The sequence below is a fragment of the Miniopterus schreibersii genome (assembly GCF_964146895.1).
Source record: "Miniopterus schreibersii genome assembly, chromosome: 8".
NCBI lineage: Eukaryota > Metazoa > Chordata > Mammalia > Chiroptera > Miniopteridae > Miniopterus > Miniopterus schreibersii.
Window position 1 is genome coordinate 78,036,805 of NC_138109.1, and position 13,282 is coordinate 78,050,086.

A 13,282-nucleotide genomic window follows, 5' to 3' on the forward strand; every position below is an offset into this window, starting at 1 on the left:
GGGAGGAGAGAGAGAGAAACATCGATCGGCTGCCTCCTGCATGCCCTCTACTCTGGGGATCCCAGCCCACAGACTGAGTATGTGCCCTGACTGGGAATAAAACCAGCGACCTCTTGGTGCTTGGGACACTGCTCAACCAACTGAGCCACCCCAATCAAGGCTAATGCCAGTTTTTCAATTTAAATCCTGGTAAAGATGAATAATCCAAGTAGGAAAATCATGTATCATACTATGAATGAGTGGATGAAAAAGGCATACCCAAATGGTTTCAGCAAGGCTTTCAGTGTTCAGTAACAGGCAAAGGTTCAGTAACAATCAAAAATGATATTTTTGTGATTTTTTCTCTTCTCTTTCACTTAAAGGGAAATAGTATCAAAACATGTTTTAAAACATAAAGTGTATTTTCTGCTATAAAGGGTAATATAAAACATTATAGATATTTTTAAATAAGCAAAGTTCCCCTAATTATGTCATTGTAACAATTATTTGAGTAGAATTTTGAAATATTTTCTTCTATTACATTTTTATAGAAAGGTTTTAAAGCACACATATGTATCCCAGCCGGCGTGGCTCAGCACTTAGCCTCGACCTATGATCCAGGAGATGACAGTTTGATTCCCAGTCAGGGCACATGCCCAGGTTGCAGGCTCGATCCCCAGTTGAGGGCATGCAGGAGGCAGCCGATCAAAGGATTCCCTCATCACTGATGTTTCTATCTCTCTCCCTCCCTCTCCCTTCCTCTTTTTGATATCAATAAAGACATATTTAAAAACAAAATGCAAAAAAAACCATGTATTTTTTCCTAATGATATTAAAAGCTATTGATAATATATTTAAATTAGATTGCACTGCTTGTGCCACTCACTACCCAATCATTTGGCCTTTGATTTCCCATAAAATTTGAATATATCTGTCTTTAATTTTATATGCAGAAATTCTAAAACTAATTCTTGTTATCCACTTTGCAAGATATACTGATTTGGGTACCAGTCGGTCACAGATTTCCATAAGATGGGGAGAACTGGGTAATAATAAAGAAAATTTTAAGTTATTTATAAGTCTGGAATAGCACTCTCGTATGCAGCAGTTTGAAATGGTTCCCCTTTATTTTTTTTAAAATATGTTTTTTTATTGATTCTAGATGGAGAGAAAGGGGGAGGGATAGAGAGATAGAAACATCGATTGGTTCCCTCCTCTACTCCCTCTTTGGGGATCAAGCCTGCAACCTTGGCATGTTCCCTGGCTCAGTTCAACCACTGAGCCACTCCAGCCGGGTTGTTTAGTTCTTAACGTGTATATGGAATATCTTAAGAGCCTATATTATTTTAGAGGGAGTTATATGCCATTATTTCTTCTTTGCCCATTTTCTTGTTTTAGTTTATTTGCCATGAGAATTATCCATGATGCTAACCCAGTATTTTATTTTTCTAAAATTGTTAAAAGTTATCAAAATCATTGTGACTGAGCTGTGTAAGGCAGTGAGGTCTTAGATGATCACTTTATAAGCTAACACTGTGCCCAGCTGGGTGTGGCTCAGCGGTTGAGTGTCAACCTAGGATCCAGGCGATTGGGGTTCGATTCCTGGTCAGGGCACATGCCCGGGTTGTGGGCTTGATCCCCAGTTGGGGGCGTGCAGGAGGCAGCCAATCAATGACTCTCTCATCATTGATGTTTCTATCTTTCTCAATCCCTCTTCTTTCCTCTCTCTGAAATCAATAAAGATATATTTTTAAAAAAATTTTAAAAAATAAGCTAACACTGTACTATATACCTAATAAACCATTAATTAGTAATGATAGATCAATTAAGAGCATGTAGAGAGTCTGTCTCTGTTCCTTTGATTTCTCTATACCAGAAATACCTCATGATTATATGTTCTTAAATGTTTTCAAACTGAATTTTGTCTCAGTTCTTCTCCTAAATTTATTCTTAGAAAATAACTCTTTTCAGTTTTCTAATTCTAGTAGACTGCCCATTTCTTTTAGAAAAATAGTCATAAATAATTTTTTAAAGTTGATTATAAAATTATTACTTTTCAGACTTGCATGTTTCAGCTCCATTTTATTTTTTAATTAGCAAAAAAATTGACTTTAGTTTCTATGTTTGATTGTAATATTTAAAATTATATTTTCTCAACATGAATAAGTATACTAAGATAATACTTTTTTTTTTTTTTTTTAACAGCATTCAACTATGACATCAACATTGAGGAGATTGGGTGAAGACATATTCAAAGGAGTAGGAACTAAGGGAATTCAGGATAATTCTTTAGAGCCTTCCTTGGAGAATAAACCGAAGACAGCTGCTTTCTTTAGGAGTTCCAGTCTGCCATTGAGATTTTTGTCAACTTTAATTGTTCTCAAAACAGTCACTCAAGGTAAGCTTTTAAAAGTGTTTATGGTATAATTTTCATAGACGACTACACGAGACTACTATATTATGAAGCAAGTCTTACATAGTCAAATACAATTTACATTTTCAGAATGAGATTTTAAATTGTTTTATAATAGTAGCACATTATAAAAATTACTTTTATTTCCTGAATTTGAGGCAGTAGTGGCATCAGTTAGATTGTTGGCCTCTCCCAGAAGCCTCTGTTGATTCTCTTAGATCAGGCTCCTTAACAACTTTGCTTATTGTCACTGCATTTATCATATAGTGTTGAAATCGCTAGTTAGTTATTTTCCACAAGAGCAGATGTTGGCAAACTATAGCCCATGGGCCAAATTGGACCCACCATCTGTTTTGTAAATAAAGTTTTATTTGAACACATCCATGCTTATTTGTTACCTATTGTCTATGACTGTTCTTCCCTTACAACAACAGAGCTGAGTAGTTGGCAACAGACTATATTGCCCTCCAAAGCCTATAATATTATTATGTGGCCCTTTACAGAGAGTATATGTCAGTTCCTGCACTAGTTTGTAACTTTCCTGAGGAAAAACCAAAAGGCCTTTTAACATTGTTATCTTCCTGCACCTAGCATAGTACTTGATGTACATTAGTGAATAAAGACATGAATGAATTAAGAAGTAGTATTTCAGTCATAGTTGGCCGTTTTAATATAGTTTTGATATACAGCTAATAAGTAGTTATTTTAAATTATTAAATATGAGAATTGTTCAAGTAAGTCATATCAGTGTAGTCAATAAATATACCACCTATCCGCCTTTCCTGTGTGTTAAATTCTATAACTCATATTTGTGTGTGTGTCTGTTTTTAAAAAATGACCTTTACTGATTTCAGAGAGAGGGAGAGAGAGAGAGAAACATCAATGATGAGAGAGCCATTATCGGCTGCCCCCTGCAGGCCCGTGACTGGGGGTCGAGCCAACAGCCTGGGCATGTGCCCTGATGGGTAATTGAACCTCGATCTTCTGGGTCATAGGTTGATGCTCAATCACTGAGCAACGCTGACTGGACTATAACCCATGTTTTTAAGTGGGCAGTGGGAATAGTTTAATTTGACTACTTTTTCTGAAGTATGTTCTATTTAGTTACTCCTGATTATATGAAATTTAAGAAGAAAAAACCCCTAACTCTATCTTCTTAGCTCTTTTCTTTTTTTTGTTATCCTCACCTGAGGATATTTTTTTCCATTGCTTTCCAGAGGGAGTGGAAGGGGGGAGGGAGAGACATCAATTGGCTGCCTCCTGCACAAACCCTGACCAGGGCCAGGGATCGAGTCTGCAACCGAGGTACATGCCCTTGGCTGGAATCGAACCTGGGACCCTTCAGTCCGCAGGCTGATGTTTTAATCACTGAGCCAAACCTGCTAGGGCCACAAACATCTTTTGACTTTCGGTACTGTCATGACTATGACTATAGTATACTATCACTGTCAGTGATAAGCAGCCATATACATGTGGATAAAGAAACCTTGTTCATGTAATTAAAACAAAGTGTAAAACCTGGATATTAATCTAATATGGTATCTGTAAACCTCTTCATGAAATATAGCAGGGCATAAAGGTACGGGTAAATAATAGATGAATAAACAGGATAAGATAGATTCTTGCTGTGTCAGTGTAAGAAACGTCCAAACCAGTAAGAATTTTTATATGAGTTTATTTGAGCCAAACTGACAGTTGCTGGGAAGCAAAATCTCAATGGATTGAGATAATGCTCTGGAGAATAGCAGGTTTTACCACTTATTTTATACATCAGAATCAAAGGAGAAGACGTAAGGGGGTTACATGAAATTCGTTGGTGATGGATCAGGGAGGCTGGAGAAAGCTAAGTGTAACGGGCGTGGGGGGTGGAATCTCTGGGGTTGGATAAAGACTAGATGGAATAGACACAGGCTGCTTTTACATAGGCTTATGTAGGATACTTAACAACAATATAATAACAATGGGGATTTGTGGTTTCTCTGGTGAGGCAGCTGTGCTTTGAGGGTTTGGAAAAAGAGAAATTATTTTGATATTCCAAAGGTATGTTATCAGGTATGTTATCTTAGATGCGGAAAGACTACAGACAGGCTCAGTTAAGGTGAAGATTAACCTTTGTTAGGGAAAAATATGGCCCTAGGTCATGACTACCCACCATGAATGCTTTTAGTTAGGAACTTTTAATTTCAGACCTTCGTATGGGGTTACTTTGGGGCTCTGAGTTTGTAAGGCTGCCACGCAGGCCTCCCATGAGCTTGTCGAGTTTAGTATGTGGCCCCTTTTCAATCCACAGCTGAAGTTAAATGACAGAAATAGAGGACTTTCATTCTTACTGTGGAAGACCAAGTGTATTAAAAAGTATAAGATACTCCAGTGGCTTAGTGTAATAATACCAAGTAAAATTCCAGTATAGTTTCTTTAAGTTGAGAAAGTGGTTGGAAATTTCATTTGAAAAAATATTCATAACGAGTATGATAATTTAAAACAAAACAGCAACACTGGTGCAGAGGCTTTCATTAGAAGATTTTAAAATAATTGTGATACATAATAAAAAATGAGTAATATTGATTTAAAACATCAAAATAAGACAGTTGGGTTAATAAACCCAGAAATGACACAAAATTGGCAAAATATATATATTTAATGAGTTTGATTGCTTTTTTTTTTTAAGGAATTTTTTATCGATTTTTAGAGAGAGAGGAAGGGAGAAAGAGCAAGAGATAAACATTGATGTGAGAGGGAAACATCGATTAGCTGTCTCCTGCACACCCCATACTGGGGATCGAGCCTGCAACCTGGGCATGTGCCCTGACCGGGAATCAAACTGGCAACCTTTCCATGCTCTGGACGACACCCAACCAACTGAGCCACACCAGCCAGGGCAATTGCTAATTCTTGTCTAAGTCACTTTTTTAAGAACATAGAATCATAAGATAGTCCCTGCTCTCAAAGACATTAGTATCTCGTGCATAAGTAGACTAAATATTTCATTCTGTTTCATCTCGCAATTAATGACACTAGAAGTTTAAATAGTGTTCTGGTTAAAGAGAAATTATGTTGCTTTTGGGGGTATGAGACAGGGATCAGAAGAGGGTTTAGTAGAAAGAGTCAGCATTGAGCTGAACCATGTAGGTTGTGCAGGATTTCATAGGCACAAAATAAAGAGAAGGGGCATTCCTGAGGGAACAGCATGGACAAATGCTTGGAACTGTAAAAGAGCTTGGCCTGCAAGGAAACTTCAGCTGTCAAATATGAAAACATGGTTGGATGGCAAATGCTCCTCAAATGCTGTTTATGCGAACCTCTAAAAAATACATTACTTTTAGTTTATCTTCTCTTAAAATCTACAAATTATATCATACCATAATATGATTATATCATACTTCTAGGCCTTTTGGCTAAGATCAAGTGTAAATTGGTAGTTGAAAGCATTCTTTTAGGTCTAATTTGGTATCAGACAAGCTTTGAGATCTAGGATCAAAATTTTGCAGTTAGTTAAAACATGACCAAATAGGCAAAATGAATAGGATTGATTGAAAGGTATTAGATATCTTATTAAAAATCTAAATGATACATTTTAAAAATGTTAAAATGTGTTTAGAAAGTTACAGATTGTCTTATGGTGTACAAAAATAACCAAGCTCCATAAAAACATCCTCCTTCAGTTTTGATTAATTGACAAAGCTAATAAAGGGACAGTCTGGTTCCCCAAGTTGTAAAACCAGCCCATCTGTGATTAATTTTTGTTGAATTCATTTTTTTCTGTACCTTATTTCTTTTTTTAAAAAGACTATATGTAGTAAAATAAGAACAGCTGCTATATCTAAGTCGAAGTGGTGCAACATGGGTGTCTTATATCATTTTTCTCTATTTTCTCTGTTTGAAAAGCTCAGAATTAGTCCTCTGAAATTAAAAAAAAATTAATGGAGCTCTGACAGATTTAAAAACTGTGCCAGCTTCCATGGGAACTAAGAGTAAGATCTAGAGAGGCCCCCAGATCCTTTGATTATTACTTAAAAAAGACATCTAGATGTTTTTGCCGTTCATCCTAGCAGTCTTGTCTCATGGAAAGGCAGCTCTGCAGGCTAAATAATAGATGTGACTCAAGAAAAAGAGGGAGCTGTTGTCTGTAGTTTAAAATGTTGGAGAAATTTGGGGGTAACTAAAGTTTAATATTTTCTTTCTTTAGTGTCCTAGTGGGCATAATGAATCTGTAAAACTTGAATATATTGTATGCAGCATTTCCCAAACTTATTTAACTTCCAAACCCTTTGAGTCTCTTACAGGACTAATTTTCTGAGTAAGACAATTTGGGAAATGCTATTTTACAGTTTATGAAGTGCCATTGTAATACCTTGTGAAGATTTACGTTACCCTGAGGAACACTTTCCCTATCCCTTTATTTCAGGGAGAGAAAATGTTAAGAAAGTTGAATGCCTTCAAACTTACATCAATATCAAATTCTGGAGCTGATTGACTGACTCCTTTTGATCTTGTGTTTCCTGCCTTTGTTGTCAGATGCTCCAGAGAGGTGCAGTAGGTTGAGGGTTGAAAGGAGGCTATTGGATCTCGATTGATAAACAGGCATACCTCGGAGATACTGCTGGTTCAGTTACAGGCCTGCAATAAGGCGAGTATCACAAAGCAAGTTGTAATCTTTTTGCTGGTTGATGGTCTTGCCTTAAATTTGTAAAAAAACGCAACATCTGTGAAGCACAAAAAAATTGAAGCGCAATATAACGAGGTCTGCCTGTAATCTTTGGATACAGTGAAGCAACTCAAGAAAAAGAGCCAAGAAAGGAAAAAGACATCCAGTAAATACCATTAGGAGAAATGGTTATAAGGGTGGGGGAAGTAATTTAAGTAGACTGCCTTACCGTGCAGTGCTGCAAATTCTAGGAGAACTGAAAATTTAAACATAACTACTCTTGTTTTGTTTTGTTTTGTTAATCATCACCAGAGGATATTTTTTCCATTGATTTTTTTTTTTTTTTATAATTTAAAAAAAAATTTTTTAAAAAAATATATCTTTATTGATTTCAGAGAGAGGAAAGGAGAGGGAGAGAGAGAGAGAGACACATCAATGGTGAGAGAGTCATTGATTGAGCCCACAACCCGGGCATGTGTCCTGACCGGGAATCGAACCCCGATTGCCTGGATCCCAGGTCGACGCTCAACCACTGAGCCACGCCCGGCTGGGCTCCATTGATTTTTTAAAAATATATAATTTTGCTGATTTCAGAGAGAGGAAGGGAGAGGGAGAGAGAGATAGAAACATCAATGATGAGAATCATCCATTGGCTGCCTCCTGCATGCCCCATACTGGGGATCGGGCCCACAACCTGGGCATGTACCCTGACTGGGAATCGAACTATGACCTCCTGGTTCATAGGTTGATGCTCAACTACTGAGCCATACCAGCTGGGCTCTTTATTATCTCTGAAGATTATTATCCCCATATTAGTGGTGATTAGTTTACAGAGGTTAGATAATTGTGCCAAGGCCACACAACCAGTATTTAACAGTCCGAATCAGCTCAGCTCTCTCCATATCTAAAGCCCACCCTCTTGATCTTACTATATGACTTGCTAAAAGCATGTACTTCCTGAGATGATAATAAAAAAATAATACCAAACACATAGCACTTACTATGTTATGGGCTAAGCACTTTACAAAATATACTAACTCATTTAATCCTTAAAAGGTTGTAAGAGCCCTGGCGGGTGTGGCTCAGTGGTTAGAGTGTCGGACACGCACTGAGGGCTCTTGGGTTCGATTCCCAGTCAACAGCATGTACCTGGGTTGCAGATTCGACCCCCAGCCCCCTTCGGGGTTCTGTGGGAGGCAACCAATCCGTGTGTCTCTCTCACATCTATATCTCTGTCTTTTTCTCTCTCTCTTCCTCTCCTCCCTCCCTCCTTTCCGCTCTCTCTAAAAAATCAATGGAAAAAGGTGAGAATTAACGACAACAACGACAGGTTATGAGATACCACTATTATTAGTATCTCAATTTTGTAAATGAGGAAATTGAGGCAAGCAAGGTTAAGCCTGTATCTTAATCATTATGCTACGCCGAGTCTCTGAAATAAAATTTAACTGTCAGATACATATTTATTACAGTTAAAAAAGGAAAATGATCAGATATAGTGCATCACTGAGAAGAAACATACAAATTTTATTGTATTGTAAATGATAATTATTTTTGAAGTACATTCTTACAGAAGCCATCAAAATGTATTCTAACCTTTAATAAGGTTTATTACAAGGAAATAATTCAGAAGGGAAAAAAGTTCAGAGGTGTTAATTTGCTGTTTGTAATAATGATAAAGGAGAAATAACTGGCAAACCCGCAATTGGAATGAAAGAAATGAACATTACATAAATTCTTGCACTATTGCTAGCATTTTTCTAGTCATTCACTTGGTTGTTTCAAGTACGTGCCCCACAATAACCTTATAAGGTAGATGGTATTGTCATTTTTACAGAACCACAAATTGAGGGTCAGGAAAATGTAAGGGATCCAGATCTTTCTTGACCCCAAATAATCAGACCCTTAACAATATCTTGAGGACAGTACAATGTTATATGTCATTAACATTTACAAGTAAGTTGGTGTGGGAATCAGTGTGAACACTTTTTTTTAATACTCACCCGAGGACATGCTCAGAGAGAGATAAACAGCGATGTCAGAGAGAAACGTCAATCAGCTGCCACGCACACACTCCCTGACTGGGGATATGTGCCCTGACGGAAATAGAACCCACAACCTTCTGGTGCATGGGTCGACACTCCAACCAACTGAGCCACCTGGCCAGGGCAATGTGAAAAACATTTTAATTGATAAAGCCTTCAGTATGTACACATTTGATCTATGTAAAGATGATTGTTAAAGTCAAGAGTTTTATCTGATAGGATTTTTTTAGGGACAAATTTCTTTTTAAATCAAAATATACTCTAAAATGTTGGCATCTGTACTAGTTCTACTGTCCTGCCCTACTCAATACTTGGCCCTAAATTTATGCAGGTTCATATATTTACAAATTATGTACTTATACTTTAGGTCTAGAGAAATGTAGGGAATTAACTACCATTCTTGAATAATAGGAAGGTTTGACGTGGTAGGACGGCAGTGTAATGTAGTAGCTAAGAACTTCAATTCTGGAGTCAGCCAGCTTAGGTTTGTTTGAATTCCGGCCCTATCACTAGCTATGTGACATTGGGCAAGTCCCTTTTCTGTTTTCCACCACTTTTTTTTTTAAAGATTTCATGAGAACATGAAGGTTCAGCAAAGCGTCTGGCAGTAGTAAGCTCTCAATATGCTGGCTGCTACCATCATAAACATCATCATCATCATTATCAACTTCTAGGAGTTGGTTTTACTAGAGATCAGAATTGAGGTCTTTTAGATTGCATTAGATTTCTGTGGTGGCCTAATAAGCCACCAAACACTTAATTGCTTAAAACAATAACCGTAATATTTACTAGCTCACAGTGCTTTGGGTTGGTAACTTGGTCTCAACTCAGCTGGGTGCTTGGGCTGCACTGGTCTCCCCCTGTTCTTGGTTGGGCTTGCTCACGTACCTGGGGCCTCTCTCTGCTTGGTCTCATTCTCAAGTGGGCTAGCCTGGGGCTATTACATGGTGTCAGTAGACTACCCAGCTGGAGTCTGGAAGAGGCTTGGCCTATTGAAGTCCAGGCTCAGGCTTCTGACACCCAAGTTTCACATCTGCATTCTAATGGTTAAAGTCACAAGGTTAGCCCAGGTTCAAAGGGTGGGCAGTGGAGCTCACTTTTTTTTTAATCCTCACCTGAGGATATTTTTTCCATTGCTTTTTCAGAGATTGTGGAAAGGAGAGAGAGAGAGGGACGAGTGAGAGAGGGAGGGAGTGAGGGAGGGAGGGGGGGAAAGAGAGAGAGAAAGAAAGATAGATCACTGTGAGAGAGACACATCGATTAGTTGCCTCCCGTACCCACCCCAGCCAGGGCCGGGGATCGAGTCTGCAACCACGGTACGTGGCCAGAATTGAACCCGGGACCCTTCAGTCGGCGGGACGTAGAGTTCACTTTTTGATGGGAGTTGCTGCAGAGTTTCTAAGTTTTAAATCTGCCATATAGACTAAGCACTGGAAACTCTGTTTCATGCTGATTAAGATCGGCTGATTGACTTTTGATAAGAAATAAAAAGATTATAGTTAAATGTCAGGGCATGTTTTAAAGACTCAATAATATAGCATATTCATAAAAATAAATTAGTTTTGGTACAGTTGGTAACTAAAACTTTTACTAATACTCTTAGAAATTAAATTCATCTTGTTTTTAGAAAATCTTGCCTATTAGGGAAACTATTATAAGGATATACGTAATTTAAAAAAAATTCTCCCTTAAAAGGTAAAACCACTTAAAAAAAATAACTAAGTACCATTTTTCTAACCCCCAGATTAATAAAGGACAATTTTTTAAGTTTGCAAACTTTCTATATCATATAACATTCAGCCTGTTTAATCTCAGATGACGTATTAGTAAGAAGTGAAGTCATTTCTGTCAAATACAGTAGGTTGGGCACTATGATAAAAACTTTTGTTTCTGTGGAGAATTGAATTCAGGATTCATTTATACTCTTCTAACTGAGTTGTTGCTAAATAAAGGTGGGTTTTTAAATAAGTCTAAAGAAAATCTAGCAACTTTGCTTAACTTAAATATACATTTATTTGCAATGTTTTATTAAACTACAAAAATTAAGTACAATAATGTTAGTGTTCCTTGAACTAAATTCTATCAAAAGTAAAAATGCAGTGAATCATAGGCACAGATGTTAATTTCTCAGAATTCTTTTATACATCCTTTAATTTCACATAGGTTATTCTCAGCTTCTCATTCTTAATAATTAGGGTCATTAATTATTACTTTAGTTTATGTGAGCTGAAACAGCAAAGAAGCAATGCAGCAGTAGGCCAGAAGACAGTACATTTTAATACGGTGATTCTGTCATATTTTCAAGGGCATTTTTGAATCTTTAAACAGAAATCTCAGTAGAAAATTTAACTCTCTAGTACTTGCATGGTATGAATAGTTTTTTATTCCTTTTGAATAGTCTGTTAAAATGAGTTTTAGAACACTTAGGTTGTTTGGTATATTGAAGAGTAATGATAGGAGTATCTTAATATCTCAGTTGCATTGATTCTGGTTAAATTTGTGCTTTTTTAAAAAAAAAAAAAATATCTTTTTTTACTTCAGAGAGAGGAAGGGAGAGGGAGAGAGAGAGAGAAACATCAACCATGAGTCATTGATTGGCCACCTCTTGCACTACCCCCACTGGGGATCAAGCCCGCAACCCAGGCATGTGTCCTGACCAGGAATCGAACCACAATCTCCTGGATCCTAGGTCGATGCTCAACCTCTGAGCCATGACCGCTTGGGTGTGCTTCTTAATCCTGGCTTTACAAGCTTCCCAGTCACCTATGGAACATCTCTAGGAAAATTCCAGGGATTCTGATCTGGCAGGTACCATCATAGCATTGGCCTTGATAAAATCTTACTGCCATTCATAATGGCAGATGTATCACAAAAAATAACACACCAGCACACATCCACTCTTCTGAAGTTGATTTTTAAATGCTAATGTTTTATCTTTATTAGGAGACAGAAATCCTAGTTTAAAACCTATTCAGTAAGTTTATATAAAGTTACATTTTGAAATAGGTAAACACTTAGAAAGTAGCTGTTGTGAAAGAAATACTAATACTGTTTAAATTTATGGAAGCATGTGGTAATTATCAAATATGGAAAATAAATACTACTTGTATTCAGTATTAAACATCAAGTATTTTCTTTCTTGCTATAAAATAGATATGGGGTTTATTATTTCAATGTTAAAATATGAAAATTTTGAGTAAAATTTACCCTATCATAATGTAGTTCCTCTTCTCATTTCCCATTTGAGCTCTAACAAATCAGTAAGCGTGGGATAGCTTACATTTAGCCTGTAGTCTCTGGTCATTTAAATAGTTTCACTTTTGAATATGTTAAAGTTATGATGTTCCCTTTGCACCTTCTGTATCTGGTTACCAGCCAGACTACTAATACGGAAGTGGATTTTGCAAATTTTTTTTCAGCTGACTACCTGGCTCAGGCATTTGATTCTCTTTGTTTGGACTTGAAGACCGATGAAGGAAAAATCTTATTTTTGGAGTATCAAGCTGTTCCAGTAATACTAAGTCACCTGAGAATATCCAGTAAAGGACTCTTATCCAATGTCATTGATAGTTTGCTTCAGATGACAGTGGAATCCAGTAAGTTTTAAAGTTTTATATACATAAAGAAATGGCGGTGGGATGATTTTTCTCATCTGTTCTGAATGGGGAATGTCTACATATCAGACACCATTGCTTTTTTAATAGAAAGGCTTTAAAATATTTTTGACAACTATATAATAGAGTCATTAATAATATCACTAAGTTATAAAACCTAACCCTTTGTCCAGATTTTCACTAACTTAGCACAATTTCCAATAGTCATCTCAGTTATGTGGATATACTCTGCAAATGTTACTCATATCCTCAGTCTTCTTTCTTGTTTGGTAGTAAACAATCTATTATACTTGGTGCTGCTTGCTGGTCCCTAATGGCTGGGTGCAAGGCATGGTTATGCTTCTAACTAGGTACATTGCGTGTATGGTTTCACATTTTCCAGTCACTGTTCTATACACACTTGTTTTTCCTTTACAACACTCCTCTGAAGGAGGCCTAATAGAAAAACAGGTCTAGACAAATTGTCCATGGATTCCACAACTATACAGAGGTAGAACTCAGACTTGAAACCAGGTCTCGGATTCCAGATGTGAAGTGCATTCTACTATCTAGCACAGTGATTAGGTTTTTCAGGTTTGTTTGTTTT

At 37.1% G+C, this 13,282-nt stretch overlaps 1 protein-coding gene across 10 annotated transcripts in view; it reads left to right on the forward strand.

Annotated features, from left to right (window-relative positions):
- Window positions 1-13,282, forward strand: part of CCDC138 (coiled-coil domain containing 138) — a 90,407-nt gene that overhangs the window by 53,205 nt on the left and 23,920 nt on the right. For 7 of the 10 annotated variants that reach the window (XM_081144848.1, XM_081144849.1, XM_081144846.1 and 4 more), the window contains 2 exons: window positions 2,185-2,377; window positions 12,502-12,678. In XM_081144848.1, coding sequence (XP_081000974.1) covers window positions 2,185-2,377; window positions 12,502-12,678 — 370 coding nt within the window. The remainder of the gene's footprint in view (window positions 1-2,184; window positions 2,378-12,501; window positions 12,679-13,282) is intronic. The other 3 variants (XM_081144852.1, XM_081144850.1, XM_081144851.1) reach the window with 1 other exon arrangement.